We start from the raw sequence: 25,078 nt of genomic DNA on the forward strand, positions 1-25,078 counted from the left end.
CCTAACACAATACTCCCCTGAGATTTGCATCACTTCCATCTGGCCTTTCCAGCACCTAGTCGGGAAGAAGGGACTGTCAGTATGTGAAGCTGCTGCATATGACACTAGGCACTGTGTTCCATTATAGTGTACTCATACCATTTGAGCAATTACAGACTGATTGTGAATTGCTGGCAGGTCATTTCTTGGCTTATGGCAGACTGATAGCTGAAATGAACCAACAATGACAGATAGTTGACACAGAGTTGGAGCAGCACTCATTGGTTCATGCAATTCACACTATAGTCGGAGGCCACTGGCTGACTACCTGGCTCACATGAGCCCTGGCATTTACACCCCAGGACCCCTTGCTACTAGCTAGGAGTAGCTGGGAATGAGACATAGGCCGAGAAATTATACAAAAAGAATGCAATAGGATATTGGTATATCCATGTAAACTTTCTCGTAATGCCAAGTTCAACATAACATTTTACATAGAGCCTATCTCACTCCAGCAAGACTGCATAGGGTATTTGGGTCTGACTTGTATTGCCCCCAATGTCAGGCACCAGAGGCTGAAATTGCTCATATGTTCTGGGAATGCCAATGGCAGCAACACTATTGGAGGGAGGTCACTGGCGCACTGATTGACATCACTGGGCGAGAAGATCTATGCACCATGGAGAGTGAAGCCCTAGCCCTGTTCAAGCATAAGAAAGCAGGGAGCACTGCAAACCGTTTCATAGACCTGGCGTTGCTTAAAGTCCGCAGGTCCATTGCTATGCATTGGAAGGCCCACATGTTACCAGGGTTAAAGCACTCGTGTGCGGCTGCACTTAGGGGCGATTACGATCTCGTTTGAAAGGGCTCCTAATCAGATTTTGGCTTGCGGAATCAGATCCCAATCCCTTGTTTCCGGCCAAATTGTACCCAATTCCGAACGACCAATTACAATGCCCGGAAACCGTAAGAGCTGTCCAAATCGTTTCCGATAGGTATTCGTACAGGTCGAGCCTTTCGGAGCCGAATCGTACAGCTCTATGGACTCAGTTTCCAAGCGATCGATTATGATGACCGATTCGGACAGCTGTTCCAAATCGGTTTCTCCTGAATTAATTGGTTGCCGGAATCTGTCTTTCGGGGCCCGTAGCAGACCCCCCTTCACCCAGGGCCCTCCGATCAGGTCCGTGGGGATACCCCTTTCCAACAATGCACAGTGTGGCAGGCACCATGGGGTGCTTGCCACAGGGTGCACGATTTTCCCCAGCCACCCCTTTCTTGAATGGGAGCCTGTGATCTCGTACGGAACCCAGGCCTCCATTGAAGTCAATGGGAGTCTGACCGAATCGTATCCAGAACCATCCGGATACATCCAAATCGCTTGGTCGGAGTCATCCGATCCGAGTCGTCCGAAAAGCATTTCGGGACCGATGCGGTAGGAATGCTTTCCGAACAAGATCGTAATCGGCCCCTTAATTGGAGTAAAGTTGAGTCTGTGGTGCTCCAGCGGGAAAAGACTCGAGGGCTGCGCAGGGTCCCCATAGCCGCAGACTTAGACACTCTGCTCCATGAGTTGCAAGAGTTAAAGAAGATCTCCCTGATTAAGGAGAAAGAGAGCCCGGTTACTGGTTGACACTGAATTCAAAGGGCCTGTTATGACCTAAAGTTACTTTTGTTTACCTGTCCATACTGTGGACCATTTACTCCTGTCGGACTATCTACATTGTAATACATGCGCAGAGACCATAGTGGGATTACTAAACATGGATATGTAACACAGATCAGTATGCTTGTAACTTGCTTACGTGATGTTGAGTTGAAAAAAAGCATATTGGAAGTCTGAAAAAGTATGTTTGTCCTCTGCCCAACTCAAAATCTTTTCTAGTGCAACTCTGTCAGCTATTTAAACCATGAACCATTTAAAAAGATGGGGCAGTAACAGCGTGGCTCATCACTGTTGTTTTCTTAAAACAAAGACAAATATTAATTGTGACCAAGTTGGTGGAATGGAAACTGCACTGGCAAAATTAAGAACTTGGTCCCAAACGGAGGCAATATCTCCATATTACATTTAAAGAGATCCATGGGAACACCGTTTGGCCTGCGGCTTGCCAAGTAGGATTGCTAATAATGGCGTACCTCACCTCCAATTAAGAAAATAACATGCTTGTCCTTATCTGTAAGTCTTCAACAATACTATAATCGGGATCAGATGCCCAGACCACACCATATGTAATATTAAAATGCTTGACTCTGGTATCTGGTAAAATAGCCAGGTCCAGGAAGGAGTTCGAAATAGGACAAAAAATTGGACTTATCATGATCCAAAAAGACAGATGATCTTGTTAGAACTAGAGGCAATGACATTGTGCCTGGATTTATCCTTTAATTCATTTTCCTCAATCTAACTACCTCTTTATACTGCGTCCTGCACAATTCTACTTCCTCCTTATTTCTCTGAGACCTTTTGAGAGCTTATCTCTTTTTTCTGGTAGTCTGTGAGAGTGAGTTATGAAACCACCTGTTCTTTTTGGCAGCGATAGAACCAGATTCAACTTTTTGTGAATCACTAACAGAATCACAAATACATTCTAAGAAAACAAGACCAAAAGACCAGGGCTGGTCTACTTTTGATGTCTATCAAAATGTACAAGTCGGAGTTGGACCGCAAATAGTTTGTAATGTGGATTTATGGTGTGATGATTATATATTATTAATTTGTGGTACACTTTTTACAGTATTCTAGGGTGAAGCCGATCATAACGCCACGTTTCGCACTTTCCTGCACAGAAGAGTTGATGTCCGAACTCAGCAATATGGCGGCTGATTGGGATATCCCTATCCAGGTAAGTGCAACCCTAATGATAATTTGTGAAGATTGGGTGAGAAATCTATCATACGAAATTTGCATGCATTAAGTCTTTACGCTGAAAAATGTTTGTAGTTACATTAGAGTACCAATGTACAGATAGTCTGTTTGCCTGTTTGGTTTAACATCTTCACTCTGGCACTGCATTGTCGGTGTCAGAAGTGAATATGTTTATGTTTGAATTGATGTATCTACAGTGCCATATGCTAGTGCCTATTAAATCTGCTACTACTTAGAAAGCTATTAAATGGATGATGTAAACAAGTGATCATAATATTGATTTAGGATGCCAGAAGATACTTAACAGTAGGGAGGGGAAACCGTGCTGGAGGTCTTAAATTGGGGTTTTAATGTAATTACTTTAAAAACATTTTAAAGGCTAAACATTAAAATAAGCATTGAACAGTTGATGGTGCAGTACAATATTAGCCTCAAATCCCTGGAGCAGACATATGTACTGAGGAGTCAGAGCATCATGCTTCATTGTGAAATGCAAATAGTGCAGGGTAGCAGGTGATCCTAGAAAGATCAGAGCTGCATACAGTGCAATCTTCACTAACTAGTACCTGCTTGTCAACATCTTCAGGCCAATTTGTAAGCCGAAAAGTTCAAAAATGTGTGTGCTTTATAGGCAGCACTTATTCTAACTGCTCTAATTTGATATTACATTTTTGTGTGCATTCTTTATTTTAGCGTCAGGTGCTATGGCGATTAACAATATTTGGGCATTTACTCATTTTCAACGTACCACACTAAGGACCTGATGTATGAAATTTCCATTTGCAAAAAGTGGTCAGAAATTGCTCACCAACTTTTTTAGAATGGAAAAAGATTGGTTGGTTCACAATCCGATCTTCCTCATCAATAATAATGAGGTAGGTCACAAGTTGCAACTCACTACGATTGGATGCCTTCACAAGTTTGGTGGCCTTCTGGGGTCAGCAGACCACTATGTCTATGATTGCATTTTAATAAAGTAATTTTTTTTTTTTTTTAAAGGAACAGGACTGCATAAGATTTTTTTTAAATGCCTACTACTCCAAAATCTTTTTTTACATGCACATATAATATTTTTTGTTTAAATGTTAATGTAAATGTATTTTATATATAGATTTTGAATGCAGAACAAAGTAAAGAAATGCTACAGCACTATTAACTTAATTTCAAAATAAATCTTGAACTTTATAAAATAAAATAAAACTTACTTCAAATAAAAAAAATAATTCCCACCTAAATAAAAGAAAAAATATTATGCATTACCAATTATAATTAGGGCTCCCGGTTTTACAGTATTTATGTTTTAATATTTCTGTCTGTATTTATCCATATTTATTTTTTGACCATCTGATTGGTATTTATTCATAGTTATTTTGTGTTTTGCGAATAAATAGAATCGTAAAATGGTATATATGCACATTTATTTAGACGGACACTCATATGTTGATTCCTGTCACCTTTTAGCAAATTAAGCAGCCACATATAACAAAACACAACACCCACAGTTATATATTAGCGCTATACTACAAATATATGTTAAACTATGCCTATATTTAAGGAAATCTCATCCTGTTTTTTAACTCCCCATGCTGCCTATTTGCTTTGCTTTTTGCCTAGACACAAGAAGCACCATTTCAGTATTTGCAGCTTTTACAAATTAATACAGACAGGAAACATTGTTTTCTGTCTGTATTTATCTGTAAAAAACAGTAAAAACGGAAATCTGGGAGCCTTAGTTATAATTATTTAAAGTGATTTATTGAATTAATTAAAAGTAATTTCATTATATTTTAATAACACATAATGCAACATTCATTTATAAATTCAAAAAGGCTTGTTAAATATGTTATATATTTAAATATTATATACATTTTCTTTTTATATTTTTAAAAATTTTAATTATATTCATTTACATGTTTAGCTATTTTAGATAATTCAATTTAATTCAATATTATTTCCTATAAGATTTTATTTTAAGTCTCTACCTCTATTATGTTCTATGAGAGGGTGTTGTAATATTAGTTTTAAAAAAAAACAATTATACAGAGTTTTATATAGCGTGAACGTGACCCGAAGGTATCGGGTATCAGAGTGCTTACATAGCACCAGTTGCGTTACATGATGACACATTCATTTTTGTTAGGCACAGGGAGATTAAGTGATTTGCTCAGAATCAGAGGATGTTCATCACCATTGCCGAGATTCAAACCCGGTTCCCCAGATTTGAGGTCGACCGCTCTAGCCGTTAGGCCAACTCCTTGCTTGGTTGCCACAATAGTTTCCTAACGGATAGACTTTGTTCTGGTTAAATATGAGGGAGAGTCGTCTGTATTGAATGGGTCTTCCTCTACAGTGCTCTTCTGTTGTATGTTTACGCAGTGTTACTAAAACTGCCACCACAGTAGGGATCTGCTCACTATTTGTATATGGCCTAAGGCCCACAGCCACTTTTTGCTGGTTGCTTTTATTTCATCTATGTTATTACAATATGCTGTCAATGTTTACAGTATTACAGAATGCTTTTATCATGCTCATACTCGGTGTAATGTTGAGCTTATTTCTAGCTGTTTCCTATGTGGACTGTTATAGATAAGAATTCCCATCATTTTCTGTGCACAATACATAGAGAATCATGAGGTTGCTTTCTTGTGGTAGCTTGTGAAACAGTATAAATACAGTGTTTCCAGTTCTTAAACAGCAAGGTGCATCTTCATTCCAAGGAGTTCGCTCATTTTCTCCAAAATTAAGGCCATTATCAGATAACAAGCTGAGCTTACAATCAATCAATCAATCATGTAAATTTGTATAGCGCGCCACTCACCCGCTAGGGTCTCAAGGCGCTAGGGGGGGGAGGGATCCGCTACCCTTTTCGAATAGCCAGGTCTTGAGTTGTTTCCTGAAGGAGAGATGGTCCTGGGTCAGCCTTAGGTGGGTGGGGAGGGAGTTCCACGTCTTGGCCGCCAGGTAGGAGAAGGATCTTCCTCCGGCGGTGGCTCTGCGAATTCGTGGGACGGTGGCGAAGGCGAGGCTGGCGGAACAGAGCTGGGGGGTGGGTGTGTAGAAGGTGAGGCGGTTGTTGAGGTACTTTGGTTCCATGTTGTGGAGGGCCTTGTGTGCGTGGGTGAGGAGTCTGAACGTGATCCTCTTGCAGACGGGGAGCCAGTGCAGGTCTCTCAGATGGGCAGAGATGTGGCTGTGACGGTGAATGTCCAGGATGAGTCGAGCAGATGCGTTCTGTAGTCTTTTCTGTAGTTTGGCTGTGGTCCTGGCGTAGAGGGTGTACCCATAGTCCAGTCGGCTGGTGACGAGAGCCTGGGTGACCGTCTTCCTGGTCTCGGTGGGGATCCACCGGAAGATCCAGCCCAGGTTGCGTGCGTGGTCCGTGGGCTTGGGGGCGGTGCCCAGAGCGGGGGGCCACCAGGAGTCGTCCCAGGCGGAGGGGGAATGATCCCAGGATGACAACTTCCGTCTTGTCCGAGTTTAGTTTCAGACGGCTGAGCTTCATCCACTCCGCGACGTCTTTCATCCCTTACTGGAGGCTGGCTCTGGCAGTGGCGGGGTCGTTGGTGAGGGAGAGGATCAGCTGGGTGTCGTCCGCACAGGAAATTATGTTTAGGTTGTGTTGGCGTGCGATGGCTGCGAGGGGGCTCATGTAGACTATGAAGAGTGTGGGGCTGAGGGAGGATCCTTGAGGTACGCCGCAGATGACTTCGGAGGCCGCGGATCGGAAGGGTGGGAGGCAGACTCTCTGGGTTCTTCCGGAGAGGAATGCGGTGATCCACTCCAGGGCCTTCCCTTGGATTCCGGTGTTGCTGAGGCGCTGTATTAGTGTGCGGTGACATACGGTGTCGAATGCTGCTGAGAGATCCAGGAGGATGAGGGCAGCTGTTTCCCCGTTGTCGAGTAGGGATCTGATGTCGTCGGTAGCTGCGATGAGGGTGGTCTTGGTGCTGTGGTTTGCTCGGAAGCAGGACTGCGAGGGGTCGAGGGAACCGTTCGTCTCGAGGAAGGTGGTGAGTTGTTTGTTGACGGTCTTCTCGATGACTTTGGCAGGAAAAGGGAGGAGCGAGATGGGCCGGAAGTTCTTGAGGTCCGTGGCGTCCGCGGTGGGTTTCTTCAGAAGGGCGCTGAGCTTGCACAGGCAAAGCCTTGCTTCGCAGGCCTCAAGCCACCTTCACACACCAAACAAGTATGCAGGAATGTTTTGCGCCCATCTTAAAGGCAGACCTAGTGTGAATTATCTTTAGCAAAATCTTAGTAGTAAATGTTGCCTATTTTGATACTGTTTGCTTTCTGCTCATTTTTATTCATCACAATTCTTCTAATATTTGCTGTAACAGTCTTGAATATATTCTGCACCAACTTGGCTTCAAAATGAAGCCTTATGAAATGCTATTTTAGGTTTCTTGTGTCTGTGATTTTGAGAGAAAGTGTGAGGGGAATCCACCATGATGCCGATTTCTCTGGCAGGTAACGTTCGTTCCTAAGGTGGAATCCTTCCAGGTAAGTTTTGGGAGGGACACCACTTGTCTGCTTTCTTCTATCCAGATCATAGACTGGCACGCCTTTCCTGCTTGGGGGTTAAGAGCAATTCACCAAGTGTGGCCAGGATAGAGCCTGGCACACAATACTCCAGTGGTGCCCTCCTGCCAGTGCACAATATAAAGCCAAAAACAATGCAAGGACGCAAATGTACAGTGTAATTATTTTGTTCCAAGACTATGTCATAATCAATCTATGCTCTTATTAGAATTCAATTTTACTGTGTCTTGTCTTTACGTAGAACTGACGTATGCCTTTCAGCAGAACTGACTTAGTTCAACCCATGTATTGTGAAGTGCATTTGCCAGTTTATAAGGGCATAATGACATTAGAAATGAAACAACATCATGGTTTTGTTATTATTGAAAGAGGAATAAAAAAAACTATCTATAGAAATTAAACATATTAGCATATCTTATAAATGTTCACAATTTATAGCCCAACTAAAGAACATATCGTATTAATTGTCCTCCACTGTAATATTATTTTTCTTTAATGAAATACTTTGCAGTTAAAAATTAATAATAGCATACAAATAACCAAAATGTACGACCCAAACTCAAGGGACTGACATGAAATAGTCACTGTAAATGCAATAATATCACGATATTCAAGTGTAAGGCTTTTGCCATTAAGGATAATATCAGGTAGAGACAAAAGGACCAATTATTACACCAAAATATTAAGGGCCTTATTACGAGTTTGATGGTGTGGCAGCGGGCCGCCACACCAGCGCCCCGCTGCCACACCGGCAAACCCGCACTGAGACCGCCTGCTGGATTCCTACTGGAATCCAGGTCAGGCGGTCCTGTTGCGCCGGTCCCACAGCTGTACCTTTAAAAGGCTTGTATGTGAGCCTGCGAAAGGCACTGCAATAGGAGCAGCAAAACTGTGGGGGTGAGGAAAATCATAATATGCTTGGGGGTGCAGTAGCTGCACCACCAGCATATCGTGGCCTCTGACCACTGTGCCATCGCCATGGGATCAAGGAAACCGAAGGTAGCAGCGGTCCTGTGGCGGTCCCACCGCCGTATTCGTAACACAGCCGGTGGACCCCCACCACTGGTTCGGTGGTTTAATGGACTGCCAAACTCATAATAAGGCCCTAAGTTCTACGCAATGTGAAAAAAATCTTATTTAAAATTAAAGTAATTTAGATATAGTCTTCATAAATACATTTACATCTAGGGAAACATAAAGAGAGATGAAGTTAGCAAGTTTTAGCTAAACAAGTTAAAAACTAAAGCATTTGAAGATATTAGATTTATGTCACAGAAAGGGCCTTGCCTCTTTACCGAGTATGATACCCCCTCCTTTCTGAAGGATCAGTGTATAATTAATTAAAATGGCAAACCTTTGAATAATGGGCACCATTTTGCGTTTAAATATTGGACACCAGTTTGATCAAGCTTGTACATTACATAGTCACCTTATGACAATCAACTCTATTATACCTGTTCTTGTAACGTTGAACAATGACAATTAAAACTGATACTTGCAGTGTATTTATTAACATGTGCAGGCTTGGAAGGTACTGTATGCAGCCAAACATTCCCCATTAGAACCCCTTACACACTTTGTACCAGATTCACTAAGTTAAGTACACTTTACTCATGAAATTTCTTGAGAAAATCATAGACCGATCTACTCACATACAACATTTATGGAATGCACCCTAAGCAGTTAAGCAAGTGGCCCACAGATTTGTGTGTCCATTGGTAGCTCTAATAAATTGAAGGTAAGGTAAGCTGCGTACATCATTCATGCGTGGAGAAGTGTGGCTCACTGGTTAGAGCAGGCAGACCCTGAAGCAGAGGTCAGACCCGGGACCAGGGTTCAATTCCCGACGCGGCAGGGTCTTGAGCTCAAATGTCCATGGACTCGATAATTCTCGCTTCGGTGCCTGACCTAATCATGGGTTCACACTCTGCAACTCTGGGCATTAAGCTTGCTTAATCTCCACAACGGCCCCCCTGCGGCGGGATGCCTGGCTTTCACCTTGGGGATGCCCTGTAGAGGCTATCTCACAGGGAAAAGCCAGGACAGATTCCCAAGACAAGCACGGAGATACCCCGGAGATACCCCTTCGGGGGTCGATTCAGGCACTATATAAGAAACATAATAATGCATATCCACATCAAGAAAGATCCTTGGAATGTGACTGTGCTCTGCGTTTGAATGAGTTGTGCTTGAGATCTAATTCTTTCCATGTGCAGGCGCCTGCATTTTATTGCATTTACACTTATTGTAAAATTTGTTGTATTTTTCTTTTAGAGTCATATAAGTGAAGCAAAAGAAGAAGTGTTGTCGGTAAAAGCGATGTATCCTCATCGGGAAAATTACTCCAAAGTATATGAAAGTAACAAACTTTTAACAAGAAAGGTAACTACTGGAATTGTTCATTTCAGTGCATACATACACAGTTGATGGCACTATCCTGGCAGTGCACATGTTGAGCATTTCAAGTCACTTATCAACGCCCTTCAGTTTGGAAGAAGGTCATTAACTCTCATCACCCCGTTACTAGTTTGAGTCCTGGTAGGAACTGAGAAGACAGCTACATGCCTTGTGTGTTTGGCATCTTTGTCAACTAAAAACCTATGTGAAAATCTTCACACATCCTTGCATAGATAAATGGTCTACGTTAATTTAAGGACAATCATTTCTCATGGTGAGGCTGCAAAGCCATACCAATGCAAAATGTGTTCCATGTAAATATTATTAACTTTGCATTTAAATATGAATAACTTTACACAACAACATATAACATAACATAGAAAGCAGTTTTGTTTTAATTATAGGGTATTTAGTGTTGGGCAAAGTGACACAAATTATTCCTATGAATTTGATTGATTAATGTTGGAATTATTGAAAGGTTCATCATGGTCAACAGATTCAAAAGAAACGCAAATGTCTACTTTTCTATCAAAGAATTAAAGCATAGCAATACTGTGCCTGGAGTGATAAAATGTTTTTGTCATTTTACTGCTCGGCGTGGATGGCACTGTGCTAATCCAATGCTTAAAAACGTTGATTGAAAAGCAGACATTTGAGGTGAGCTAATTCAGAGTGTCGCTGGTGTTCTATGGCGTATGTAACGTTTACAACGAAATTTTTACAACGCACTACCATTACAACGCAGGTATTACCACGCATACCATTACAACGCATTGCGCTGGGGGGCGCTCTAGGATAGGGAATAAGTTTAATTTTCTATCCAACACCTTCCCTAGTGTCCACAGGGACTGGAGTTGGAATAGAAAATTATACTTACCACTATCCAGCACCTCTAAGCATTATGCGTTGTAATGGTATGCGTGGTAAAAACCACGTTGTAAAGGTATGCGTGGTAAAAGTATGCGTTGTAACGTCATACATCCGTTGTATGGTGCTCTTTACAGGAGCTGCCCTCCACCTAAACTTGTGAACTAACCAGAGTCCTCTGCTCCTTTTTTGCATAATCTTTGCAGCAGTCTGTCTGAAAAGGTTCTGTTTTGACTTATAGTGTGCGCTCCCATGTGTCTGGACAAAGCTAAACTACTCTGAAGAGCTATAATGGTAGCGAAACAGATGTCAGAGGTTGCTTTTATTAATTTCAGGTTGTCTTGGAGAGTATTTTACCAATCCAACCCTGTAGTTTTTTGTCTGGATTGATGAAACGTTTTTTTAATTTTATAGCTGGGAGTGGATGGCATTGTGCCAATCCTATGCTTAGAGACTTTGCTGTAGAAATGGCAAAAGACTTTGGGGCTGATTAGGATGGCAGGCGGACTTATGTCCCCTGGTGAAGAAACCCATCTGATGCGTGGTGGTCTGTCTTTCCCACCCCCAACTGTCCGCCCGCCATGGTAATATGGCGGGCGGATAACATGATCCCAATGGCGGTGGGACAGCCACCGACGGGCTGTTGGTGGTGGTCCCACCGTCATCATAATCGGCCACTAAGTACCTTAACATCTTGGTGCGGATGGCAATGTGCTAACTCTATGCTCAAAAACTTTGATAGAAAAGCAGGTATTTGAGGTGAGCAAATTCAGAATGTCGCTGATGTTGTAGAATGCTCTGTACAGGAGAATGAGGATGATCAGGAGCACGTGCTTCACCAGCTGTACAAAACAAGTGCAGGGTGTATCACATTGGCGGCCAGGTTGGGAGGGTTCCCATTAACCTGCGTTCATGGTGACAGGCACACCTTGCAAACTGGTTACTTTAGCCTCATCACTGTAGGCACAAAGTAATGTGTAATTGTTGGCAGAAACTCATCCCCACTAGGCCACACTCATGGAGAGGACAGCGGCTCCTGTACCATTTTTACCAGTTCCGGAAAATCCTCCACTCAATTGGCCACAACGGAAGGAAGCGTTTGAGACATATTTAGAGGTAATTCATGGTGACACATTCACTTCCATTAAAAAAAAGCGGTGTTAATATACAACTTTTGTAACAGATGAGTATGCATCTATCATCAAGACCCTGGATAAGAGATTTAATCCAAAAAAGAATATGGTTCCAGAGCGGCACAAGTTTTTACAGCATTCACAACTTTCTTGAGAATCTATTGATGATTTTGTAGCAGCTTTTTGAACGCTTTCATCCACATGTAATTATCGGGATTTTAAGGACAAGATTATCCGTGACCAGTTATTTGAACAGACCATTAATAGGAAGATACATAAAAGGCTTCTAGCCACGAAGGATCCAAGTTTGGAAACAGTATTGACAAGAGCTAGAAGTAGTGAACACTCCAAACAACGAATACAGGAAATTAACAGTAACTCTAAACTTTGTGAAGTTCACTAGATTTCCTAACAGATTGATAAACAGTCAGTTAAAGTAGAGAGGGAAAAGCACCACAGATACTGTTCAATTACTGCACCAAGTCTTACAGAGAAAAGAATAATAAGCTGTGTTTCTGTTGAGGTAGCAAATCTCATTTGAGCAGCGGCAGGTTTTGCAGTGCTGTCAATCGAACTTGTTTCAAGTGCTGGAAGAAATCACATTTTGCATGGGTGTGTAAATCAGCATCAAGGCAAAAATAGCACATCTCAGTAATGATTAAGTCACTAGATGATGTTTTTCCTGATGATGAGTAAAACAGTAGAGATATCTACTATGAGTGTGTCTCACAAAAAGGAACCTCCAGAGTGTGCAGTTGCCGTCAATGGATGGAAAGTTAAATTTAAGGCAGATTCAGGCTCTCCTTTCACACTCATGAATATAAAGAAGTTTCAAGGGGTACAGTTGTATGCATTTCACATTAAAGTACTTGTGTATGGGGGTAAGAAAGTAGAAGTTGGGGGTAAATTTGATGCCACCATGGAGTTTGAGGTCAGTTCCACCAATGGCCCGGTGTATGTTGTAAGAGATGGATCTAACCTGCTAGAATGGAATGAGCAAGGAGATGTGGATATCGTATAGGACCCAAATCATCCTGACATGGCCATTTCTAGAAAAAGGGTGTGCAATTGTAATAGGGTGCATGAGGGGCATGTTGGTCAACCTGGTGAAAGTGTGTGGGTAAAAGAGTATCCTGATGTGTTCAATGGAAGATTGAGTAAACTAAAAGGGTTCTAACATAGCATTATTTTGAAAGATAATGCCTGTACATAAAGGGTCTCATTATGATGTGACTCGGAAAGCCTCCGACTACAGGTCGGAGGCTTTCTGAGTCACATTATCGTTTTTAATTCATACCACGGCACTACAATGCAGGCGGTCGAGGGGAAACCAACCGGTCATTCCAGCTGAATTCCGACGGGCGGATAGAGCCCGGAGGCCTCAACGTAATCCCTAAGGATGGCGTTTACGCCGTCCTTAGAGATTACGGTGAGGCCTCCAACAGACTTTCCATGTTGTGCTTTCTGCTGTTAGACTGTCGGAAAGCAACTTTGGGGGGGCCCTAGCAGGGCCCCCTTCTCCCTGTGGCCTCCGGTTGGGGGCGGAGGGGGAACCTATGATGCCTCCCTGTTAATGCCTGGACCGTGTGGCATGCACAATGAGGTGCCTGCCACATAGTGCAGGGATTAACAGAAACTCCCATAGAGGAATGGGAGTAGGCACCGCACCTTGTGCGGTGCATTATAATAGTAGTGTCGGGACCGCCGACCAGAGGTCGGTCGGTCCCAAGGCTGCAGCGGGGTCATACATCGTAATAAGGCCCAAAGTGTGCAAGGTACCTCTAGGGTTATGGAATGAGCTGAAATTGGAACTTGGAAATTGTGTAGCCTGGGTATCATTGAACCTATTGAAGGTTCAGAATGGCTTTGTCCGGTGGTGTTGGCATGCGAAAGCAGACTAGTCCTTGAGATTGTATGTCGATTTGAAGGATCTGAATGCTGATATATGGTTCGATCGCCAACCACTGTCCAATATTAAAGAAATGTTGGCAACTCTTACGGAAGCAGTGTTTTTTACATCTTTGGACTTGTCAGCCACCTATCAGCAGGCAGAGTTTTGTCAGGAATCGAGATATCTCACATCTTTTGTAACACCTGAGGGTGCATGTCCTAATATTCAGATGCCATTTCGATTGGTATCTGCAGCAGCGATTTTTCAGAGATTAATGGGTACTTTATTCAAATAGCCATTTTTAGTTCTTTACTTTCAGTACGATATGGGAAAGATAGTCATGAGCATGACCAAAGTTTAAGGCAGTTTATTAGTATATTGCGATCTAGTGGGCTGATACTAAAAAAGGACTAATGCTAAATTTCTTAAGATGGGTGGTTTATCTTGGGCATCATGTGGCTAAAGAAAGAGTAAAACTCAAGGTAAAAATTCTAGACGCAATTGAGACAGCGCCTAAACCTACCAATAAAGACCAACTTAGATCTTTTTTGGCCTTGATAGAGTACTATGCCAAACTTGTGGGTAATTTTGCGAGCAAGACAGTATATTTGAAAGATTTGCTTAAAAAAACTTGAAGTATGATTGAAATGATACGTGTGATAAAGCTTTTGAATCAATTAAACATGATATTGTTGCAGCTTGCCCCCTCAAACCACTCAACACTAATGACACCTTAATTATTTCTACTGCTGCCAGCAAACTGGTCTTAGGAGCTGTACTCATGCAGAAGCGCAGCAATGGTTGTGAGGAAATCATTGTGTGTGCTTCAAGGATGTGAGAGCTGCGGAAGTTACTTATTCCACCATAGAGGAGGCCCTTGGTTTGTGTATAGTACTTCTAACATTTTATGTGGGTCAGCAGGTTCATACTAGGAACGAACCATAAATCACTGGTGGACCTATTTAGCACAATCAGCGAGGGGAAGAGCTACTCGCCAAATGGAAATATAGACTTCAAGAGTTTCAGATTATGTGGCTGGTGCTAAAAGTGTTATTGCAGATTGCTTGTCGAGATTGCCTTTGTGCATGTCGGAATCCCAATTGGAAGGGAGTAATGATTTGGACATAGAGTGTGTGGTAGGTTCTATTGAAATTGCTATGGGAAGGGCCCTCTCTGAAAGGGATTGGATGGAAGCAGTAGCAATGAGATACAAAAGGGCATATGTACAAGGAAGCGGCGGAGTGAGGCATTAGCCTTCCTGGCTAACGCCTCACTCTGCCACTTCAGAAATGCAAGGCTGCACCATATTTACAAGGATATGGTGCACCCTTGCGTTTCCCAGTGCTGGCGCTACACTTAAGCAGTGTAGCACCAATGCAGGCAATCTTGCATCATAGTGCAAGGGTGTCTGCGTGCAGGGGAGGATTGTTTATGTGTAGGAAGTTGTCCCTTCCTGCACATAAACAATACAGAAATGCCATTGTGTCACTTTTATGTGTGCTGCTTCATGCAGCACACATGAAAGTCACAAAGTGGCTTTTTTTACATATTACTTATGCACAGGAAGGGGGACCTTCCTGCACATAAACAATCCATGGCAGTTTGCTTTTTCCATGTGTGCTGCAAAAGCAAAAACTAGGAAAATAATGCATTTCTCCTCATTTCGCCAAGTTAAGACCAGGTTTTCCCTGGTCTTAATTTTGGCGCTGCCTCCTATGTACGCTGCCCTTGTACATATGGGGCAGCATCAAAATCAATGGATGTTGCGGTGGAATGCCCACCGCAACACCCACTGCCCATACCTTTCTTGCTAACCATAGAGTGAAAGGGGGCCTTATTTACAAGGCAGCGTTAAGCCACGTTAAGTGGCTTAAAGCTGCCTTGTAAATAAGGCTAAGCCCCTATTGCCACCACAACGTCGGAAAAAGTGATGTTGTGGTGGCGATAGGGGCTTGTACATATGCCCCCAAGTGTCATGGAAGTTGTAACCAGTCAATGGCCTGTTGCCAAAGAGGTTCGGGAGGGGGGAAAATTCCATACTTAAGGGTTTCTGATGAATTGCCAGTTGTCAAGGCCTTTTGCATAGGTTTGGGCTGTTGGTAGTACCATCATATTTGCATGACAAAAGTTTGACTCTGAATCATGAGGGTCATATTGGCGTTCTTGCCATGAAGCGTAGACTACAGGAGGATTTTTGGTGGCCGGGTGTTGATTTGTCCGTTATTGTGGTGCGTCTGTTATGAGTGAATAAGTCACAGGTGACTTGTCCTAGTCTTGTTGCCCCCATTGTCACAGTTAATTTGCCATGGCATAAGTTGGCTTTTGACATATCTGGACCTGATAGTGTTTCGGCCAGTATACCAAAGTATGTTTGTGTGCGGATTGATTATTTTACTAAAGGGCCTGAGATCAAATTTGTGATAGTGTTAATTCCAATGTGGTCATTGATTTTATCAAAATGGTGTGTTTGAGGAAAGGATACCCTGAGGAATTGGTGACTGATAATGGTATCCAGTTGATGTCAAAGGAAATGAGGGCATTTTTGGATTTGGCTAACATTAAGCATATCAGAACATCCTTGTATCATCCAAAAAACAATGGTCCTGGCGGAGAGGATCAACCACTTTAACAAAGATCAGCTGCAATAGGCATTAATAAATGTTAGTCTGCAATCAGGAACATGATTTGGGCCATGAGGACAACACTTCATATTAGTGCAGGCGTATCACCTTTTACTTTGCTAAGAGGGACTATTGCTGGTTCCAAGTTAAACTGCGAGTGGATGAACAGGAAGGGTATTGTTGCAGCCAAGATTGGCAGTGTTGTGGATGTGAGCTGTCAGGTACAAAAGCAATATGGTACGGTCGGGGGAAAAAGACAACAAAATGTCTGTTACGGTTGGTGAGTGGGTAAGGAATAAAAAAAACCTGATCATATTCAAAATGGGTTTCACATTTTTCTGCCCCAGTACAGGTGAAAGTGGTGAAAGAACATGTTGTGATTCTCAAAAATGGTAAGGTGCGGAATGTGTTTTGGGGCATATTATCAAGAACGGCGTTAAAATTATCTCTGGTTTAGGGGCAGAAAACTGCCACTAAAGCGGCGATTAATGGGCTTGATACTATGCCCTGGAGAATTCCAATAGAAGCCAATGTTCACACCAGAATGTGGTATATAAATAAATAATACCGGATCTAGGTTTTACTGGACATAGCAATAACAGATAGCTCAATAAATAAGAGTCAAGATTCGAGGTAGTAGGAGTTTGCAGGTTTAATACAGCATAAAGGACAGGAACAGGACAACCTGCACGGGAATAGGATGACAGGGCCCTGCAGGGGGGACAGGGAATGAGCGCGCTAACATTTAATAACAATACACAAGCATATATACTAAAACAGTTGCATTACAATGAATACAGTAGGCGGAGCAGTGGGTGTGGTCAATAGCAGTCGCGAAAGATAAGGGTGAAAGTAGGTGTAACAAGAGGCGTATACATAGGCATGTGATGTAAACGTAACAGAATATGTCATAAATGGGGCGGAAACATGGAGGGGGCTACCTAAGGAGCCGGGACCTCTAACCTAATGGTGCGCGCAAACTGACAATGACGTGTTACTAGGAGAAGCTGGGGGCTATGAACTCTGTGCTAGGAGTAGAGACTGAAGTCTGGAGAGTCAGGGCGACATGTACCTAAACCCTATCTAGTATCTAATGTTTAGAGAACATGTTGATATAAACTAAAAATCAGGAGGGGAGAGGCTAACAGACTCTAGGACTGGAGCATACATTATTCTACATGTAGTGCGTGATGAAGAATATTAAATGACCATTAAATGCAGTATTTCTCCTACATGGAGACGTAAAGGCTAGACAATGACGGAAACTATTGATGCGATTCAGTAGCTTAGGAATGCAGAGAAGGAGGGCTGGACTGATAACTAGAATCATAACATACTCTTGGCAGACTCGTAGGCAGAGCCAGGCCGAGCCGGGCACTGCGAGGCAGGAAGTAAGTGAAGGGTCGAGGATACAGGTGGGGGCTGTATCGCTCCTCAGCGAGGGTTCAGGAGACAGGAGCTGAATCTGGTGTCCGGGCCCTTTTGAGGCCTAGAAACGGGGACTTTATAATGAAATAACGTGCACACTGAGAAACGTGGCAACGTAACTTTACATAGGCCTAATACTCGTAGCTTTCACGAGAACTGGAAACTGGCATATTAGGGATGGACACAACTGTAATTGCGTCTTTAATCAAACATGGGGAATACATATGCATATTAATCATGCACACATAACATAAGATGGGGAACACGTAGGGACACAGAACATGGCAAAATTTACTTTTCCACATTCCCTCCTTGTCACTACGTTTCCATCAGGAAACATCAATATTCATGATACCATCTATCATTTCATACAGTATCATTTGCTCGTCTCGAATTTTCTTGGAACGGGATTTAGAACGGGACTTGGGACTAGGAATACAAGAGGTAGCACAAATGCCACAAATCGCAGGGCCACATTGTATACAGAGGCAGCAACTGAATATGATCGCTACTGCAATACCCAGAAATGACAATACTTTCCATCCCCAGGCGGAAATTATATTCCAGAACCAACCGGACCATGTCCAGGTGCCTGGATTTTGGTGTAACATATGGGCAATTTTATGGAGTCTGGTTATAGCTGAATAAACAGACGGCGCGTTATTAGGAATGAAAATGCAGCAACTAGATCCGATGACTCTACATGCCCCGCCCCTATCGGCCAGTATGACGTCAAGGACGAGACGATTCTGGAGCACGACAATTCTCATAAAGGATTGCTCCTCGGTTAAGTTACCTAGAGCAGAAGTAGTCTCAATCACTACTGCTTCGAGTGTTCTGGTTAATCTACGTATCAGTTTACTATTCACAACAGTACCTAAATAGGGAAATACACCTTTATTGATATCTATGTATTGTTCTAGAGCAGTTTCAGTATAATCGACAATCGGGAGGTCTCTCTTGTGTCTAGTATGTACTAGGTGGGAATTCCTATGATAGTCAGGTGGGGCTAGAAAAACTGGTGGCAGTAGGAAGGCAATGTAACAGGTTCCCTCCCAATCGAGGGGCAGACGAACATATGCGGTCTGACCACAAACAAAATAAGAATGACGTGAAGCTTTGAAAATAGATTTCCTACTGTCACTATACTTGACAATAGTAGTACAATCACTATGTCCTACATGTACGGAACCATTATTTCGGACACATAATGCACCTTTTACTGGTAATACTGAAATAGCAGGGAAGTCTGGAGTAGTATCAGACTGAACATTCAGGACCATAAAATTCGAAGAATAATTACCTAAATTATAAACTTCATTTTCTAGATCTAACCCTGTTCTGTGGGGAAGACCTTGCTTGTCTGGAAAACATGTACTGTTAAGAAAAGACATATCTGTTGAGGATGACGTTAACGTGGACCATGCTCCACACGAACCATTATGTGAAAATGGATAAGGAAAGAGTGGCAGAACTCCCTTCGGTGTCTGGAAAGGGGGGAGTCGACCACACACCCAACAATTAGTGGCATTGCTGGTCTGGTGTGAATAATGTAACATGCGGATAAAGGAATTATTACGCATAGCAAGACGATAAGATAGTTCATGAGGAGGCAGATCACTAAACGTGTGCTCTGCTGTAACAATAGAAGACTTATTTACATAAGGAACTGGAAAACACAAATAAAAAGCATAACTGGTGCAGGTAGTCATAAGGCTGAAAAACAATATGAAACTTAGAAAAACGATACATCGGATTGAGTTTTGACTAACTCTCTCACTATGGGGGTCTATTTTATACATGTCAGAAACCGGTCTAACCGTTTCACCTAGGGGAGGACTTAGACAATCAAACTGGCTGACTTATTTTACTAGACCTTAATTTGAGCTTATACTCCTGTTGCGGAGTTTTCTCTAACAGGGAGGGTTCAGTATCATTGTCTTTTGCGGGACAGTCCTTAAGAATAGTACTTTGGCAGTCTTTAAGATCCTCGGAAATGTTCTTTGAAACAGTCTTTAATCCAAAAAATCTTTTCACATGTGACAAATGGACCCAGCCCTTCCTTCCTTCCAGCTTGACGGCAGTACGGGTGGCCAGGAGGACCTGTTTGGGTTCTTTCCAGCGGGGCTCCAGCAGACTTGAACAATCAAAATTCCGGACAAGAACCATGCATCCGGGAACGATTTCATGCGGTGCCACCTCGGTATTGTCTGGAAATGCGGCGGCAACCTGTGAACGACAAGAGTTGAGGGCAGACATCAAGGAAGCTAGGTAATCTGTCAGCATATTACTTGAAACATCTGTAATACTTCGGGGTCTAGGTGTACCCCACATGTTAGGGGGGCGGCCGAATACGACCTCATACGGGGACAGACCTGATCTGGAGTGTGCGACCATGCGCATGTAAAACAGAGCAACTGGCAGAGCTACTAGCCAGTCCACACCTTTCTCTTTACATACTTTTGCAATTCGAATTTTCAGGGTCTGATTATGTCTCTCTACGAGACCGGCTGCTTCAGGATGGCGTACACAATGGAACTTCCACTGGTACCCTAACAACAGGGAAATGTGTTTCATCAACTCAGATGAGAATGGCTGGCCGTTATCAGAATATACGACTCTAGGGAGTCCGTAGCGGGGGAAGAATTCACGAACCAACTGCTTGGCAGTGGTCGCGGCTGTGTAATCTGGGACTGGATATGCTTCTGTCCACCTGGACAAAGCGCATACAACTACAAGGACATACTTGAAACCTCGACATCGCTCCATCTGAATATAATCCATTTGGAGGACTTCAAAAGGGTGGTCAGGGGGCTGGAAACCACCTTGTTCCACCGGGACACTTTTACCTGGATTAAACTGGCAACATATCATACAGGTACGGACCTTCTGCTTGGCTGCAGCTCGTAAATGCTTGTTGAACCAAATGTTCTGGATACTGTCTAACATAGCTTTTTCTCCTAAATGTGCTGGACTATGTGCGGTATTAATAATGACTTGAACCATTGAGTCGGGGAGAAACCATGTGGCTCTACCCTTCGTTACCCATCCCTGATCTGTCTGGACCCCTCCTTGTTCGGACCATTTCTTGATTTCATCGGGAGTAGCATGTAACTGGATATCTATGACATCTTGAGTGGGGTCCTTAACTGTCATACATGTAGTCGGATCTGGAGTATGTGTCTGTGTCGGATTAACTGGAATGTCTGGAGTCTGTGCTGTAAGCTTGGCTGTGCGATCTGCTAGATCATTACCTTGAGAAATAATGTCAGTAACTTTCGTATGTGCTTTGCACTTCATGATAGCAATAGATGTCGGTAAATGTATGGCATCTAACAGAGCCTGAATAAGGAGACCATGCTGAATCTTGGTTCCATGAGAAGTCATGAAACCTCTCTCCTGCCAGAGCACTCCAAAGTCGTGTACGACTCCAAATGCATAGCGTGAATCTGTGTAAACATTAACTTTCAGGTTCTTGGCGTGTATGCAGGCTTGGGTCAGAGCAACTAGCTCTGCTGCTTGAGCAGACAGGGTGTCGATACGGTGTGTTTCTATAACTTCAGTGTCTGTAGTCACTGCATACGCGGCTACTAGTTCTCCTGTACTTGTTCTCATACATGAACCATCCACATAAAGTGTCAGGTCGGGATTTGGTAATGGAATATCTGTCAGATCTTGTCTTGGCTTAGTCATAATGTTAACTACTTCCACACAGTCGTGTGTGGCAGGATTCGAAATAACTGACGGTAACAGTGTAGCAGGATTTAGAACGTTGCAGCGTCTGATTTCTATGTGTGGCTGGAACAGTGTCAATTCATAACCTGTTAAACGTGCAATTGTCAAGTGCTGAGTCTGTGTTCGGTTTAAAAGAACTTCCACGGAGTGTGGAACTTGTACTGTCAAGGAGTGTCCTAACACTATGGAATCACTTTGTCTGATAGCTAGTGCTGTGGCTGCAACTGACTTGAGGCACGCAGGCAGAGCCTGGGCTACAGGATCTAGTGTGCTCGAAAAATAAGCACAGGGCTTGTATTGTCCTGCTTGATCTTGTGTGAGAACAGATAATGCTGTACCTTCCCGTTCAGTGACGAAAAGTGTAAAAGGCTTACTGTAGTTCGGTGTAGCTAGAACTGGAGCTTGGCATAAAGCTTTCTTTAACTCATTGAAACTAAGTGTATGCTCAGATGTCCAAGGGAGGACAGTCGATACGGCTGCCTCCTGTGTCGTTAACTGTATCAGTGGTTTAGCTAGAAATGCATACTGAGGAATCCATTGTCTACAATAAGAAGTAAGGCCGATAAAAGCACGTACCTCCTTCTGGGTCTTGGGCTGAGGAAGACTCGCTATTAACTGGATACGGTCGGGTGTCAACTGCCTACCCCTCTTGGACAGCAAGTGGCCTAAATAGATCACTTGCTGGACACAGAATTGAAGCTTCGAAGGGGACACCTTGTGCCCCATCTCGGCTAGGAAATACAAGACTGTAAGGGATGCTCGCTCGCAAGCACGTTCAGAACGGGCTGTGATCAGTAGATCATCGACATACTGGAGCAGGGCAGTGTCAGTTGGCATGTGAATATTGTCTAGTTGTCTCTTAAGTGCTTGACTGTAAATACTTGGACTTTCTGTGAAACCTTGAGGAGCTCGTGTGAACATATAGCTCCTTCCATTTAAACAAAATCTGAAAAGAAACTGGCTGTCTGGAGGAATGGGGACACTGAAAAATGCGTTCTTGAGGTCTATGACTGTAAAAAATGAGGCTTCGGAATCAATGGCTGTCAATAGGGAAGAGATATCTGGGACAACTGGGTACTGGGGAATAATACATTTATTAAGTTCTCGAAGGTCAATCACTAATCGATATACTGGGGGTGCATTTGGATCAGTACGTTTCATGACTGGAATGATCGGAGAATTACATACATTGGAGTCAGTTTCTACAACTACTCCTTGAGCGATGAGCTCGTCAATAATTTTGGATAAGGCTGTTACAGCCTCAGGTGGCAATCTGTACTGTCTGATTCGTGGTAACACTACACCTGGCTTGAGAGTCACACGATGGGGTGTGATTTGCATATAACCTACATCAGTTGGACCTTGCGCCCATAGATGCTGCGGGACATTAGACAATCTCGGATCAAAATCTCGTAATACATAGTGACCCTTGAAGTCACGTAAAAACAACCGTATTCCCTCTGGGGAACAGCAAATAACTGCACCTAATTCTTTCAGTGTTTTAATACCTAACAGATTTTCTGGACATGACTTCGTAAGTAATAGATCAGTAGTGCGGGACAATGGACCTACTTCTAGAGTGACTGGCTTAGATATCTCGTTTACAATAGGCTTTCCTGAAAATCCAAGGGAAACATTTCTAGAGCCTGAGAGCGGAGCCCCTGGAACTTCGGCGTGACTGATGGTCGTCCTACTTGCCCCTGTATCAATCAGAAACTTTCTGTCTTTCCCTAGTACTTGACTATGAACATAGGGACCTTCTTGATCTACAGGTATCTCGATGAGAGGCAAGCCTACCTCCCTCTCTAGGCTGTTTCATGAATATGGCTGATACTCTGGATACTCGGACTGAGCATACTGGTACATCTGCTGTGTAACATGCTGTGTTGCAGCAATAGGCTGCGGTGCTGAAACTGTCTGTTGTGCATTCTGTGGCTGAGAAGTCTGTGAAACTTGTTCTTGTCTAGGCGGACGTGGTCTTTCTTTAGTCTTACCAGTAGCTATATTATGTTTCAGAACTGCACACTCGTTTATAAAATGACCTGGCTGTTTACAATAATTGCATGTCCCTTTAACGGGAGCTGCAGGATGACTTGCTTGAATCGGACCCCTCTTCTGACTGTCTTGAGGAACAGATTGTGCAACTAGTACTTTCATTTTTGTGTCTTTCATACGTTTTCTTTCATGATCTTGCTCTTCTCTGATTCTATTCTGGTGATACTGAAGCATCTGTAACATTTGGGACGGGGTATTAGCTTGCCAGGTACTTTCGACTTTCAAAACTCGATTCTTAACTTGTGGACTTGAATTCTCGACTAATTTAGTAACAAAAAGATGAGGGTATGACTCACTACTTGTCTTGAGGCCACTGTTAATACTAAAGCATTTCTCAAATCTAGAATAAAAATCACTAGTGTCTTCGTCTTGTTTCTGTTTACAGGCTGAGATTGCATCCCAGTCTTCCTTTTTAGTGGCTAATAATCTTGGCAAAACTTGTATCAATAATTCAGGTAATTCTTTACATTTCTCTCCAAGACCGGTACCTGGTACTCGTATCTTATCTTCAGCTTCTAGAACTGCCCAATCGATCTTTTTCTCTCCCACCTCCCAATCTTTTTCCTTGAGTTTTTCATATACCCCTGCGGGCAACAGGACCTTTAACATTTTAATTATATCTGGATACGTGTATTCTCCCATACGGAGCATGTCTTTTAATTCTCGGTGGAACCCTGCTGGATCTTTGTCATGACAGGGAATTAATTTCTTCATCTCTAAGAGTTCCATCTTTGTAATCGGAGTGTAAACAAACACTCGTTGCATTTCACCATCTGTTGTCCTGACTGGGTGTACTTCTCGTAACGGATGCTGTCTGTCTATGTAAAACGGTTTACTTTCTGGGGGTGAGACATGAACAAAATGCGGGTTCAGGAACGTTCTATATTTGTGGCGCTGTTCTAGAATGACACTAATTAAATCGGTACCTAAACCTTTCCATCTATACTGGAGTAACTCGTTCAGGACATCATGTAACGGACCTGGATCAGAGTGCTGACCCTCATACAATGTAATGAGGTGCTGGATCATATACATACCCACCAGTCGTTGCTCGGCTGGGGGCAGTTTCAGAAACATTTGTGCCACTATTTCATCTGGAAAAGTGGTAGAATCAGTAGTCCATCGGACTGCTGATCGGGCTAGTTCTTGTTCATGCATAGTACTTAACTCACTGTAACCGATTCGTGATTTCAGAATGTGATCGGTAGCTTGAAATACTTGTTCTAGGGAACTTTGTTCTGGTGCTGGATGAGGAACAGTTTTCTTGTAGTCTAGACGTGAATGTCGGTCGGAAAGTCTAGTTCTACCTACATACGCTATTCTGGCGGGATTCTCGTCCTCTTCCTCTTCAGGAGAAGAGTCATTTTCTTTCTCGCTTACTTGTGCTGCTTTACGTTGTTCGTGTAACTTTATTATTTCTTTACGAATTTTCTTGTACATACTCTCTATACTACTGATGGTTCTGTGTTTACCCTCGCCTATATTATCACTCCACCTTGTCAGGATTCTCATTTCGGCCGGATCTTTGGTCGGGTAATCTTGTTCTCTTATTAAACAATTAATC

The 25,078-nt window shown here is 43.0% G+C and overlaps 1 protein-coding gene across 2 annotated transcripts in view; it reads left to right on the forward strand.

The window, feature by feature from the left end:
* Nucleotides 1–25,078, forward strand: part of GDA (guanine deaminase) — a 408,106-nt gene that overhangs the window by 222,390 nt on the left and 160,638 nt on the right. For both annotated transcript variants that reach the window (XM_078675759.1, XM_078675760.1), the window contains 2 exons: nucleotides 2,718–2,825; nucleotides 9,662–9,769. In XM_078675759.1, the coding sequence (XP_078531885.1) occupies nucleotides 2,718–2,825; nucleotides 9,662–9,769 (216 nt within the window). The remainder of the gene's footprint in view (nucleotides 1–2,717; nucleotides 2,826–9,661; nucleotides 9,770–25,078) is intronic.

The sequence above is a fragment of the Lissotriton helveticus genome, chromosome 2_1 (assembly GCF_964261635.1).
Source record: "Lissotriton helveticus chromosome 2_1, aLisHel1.1, whole genome shotgun sequence".
NCBI classification, from domain to species: domain Eukaryota; kingdom Metazoa; phylum Chordata; class Amphibia; order Caudata; family Salamandridae; genus Lissotriton; species Lissotriton helveticus.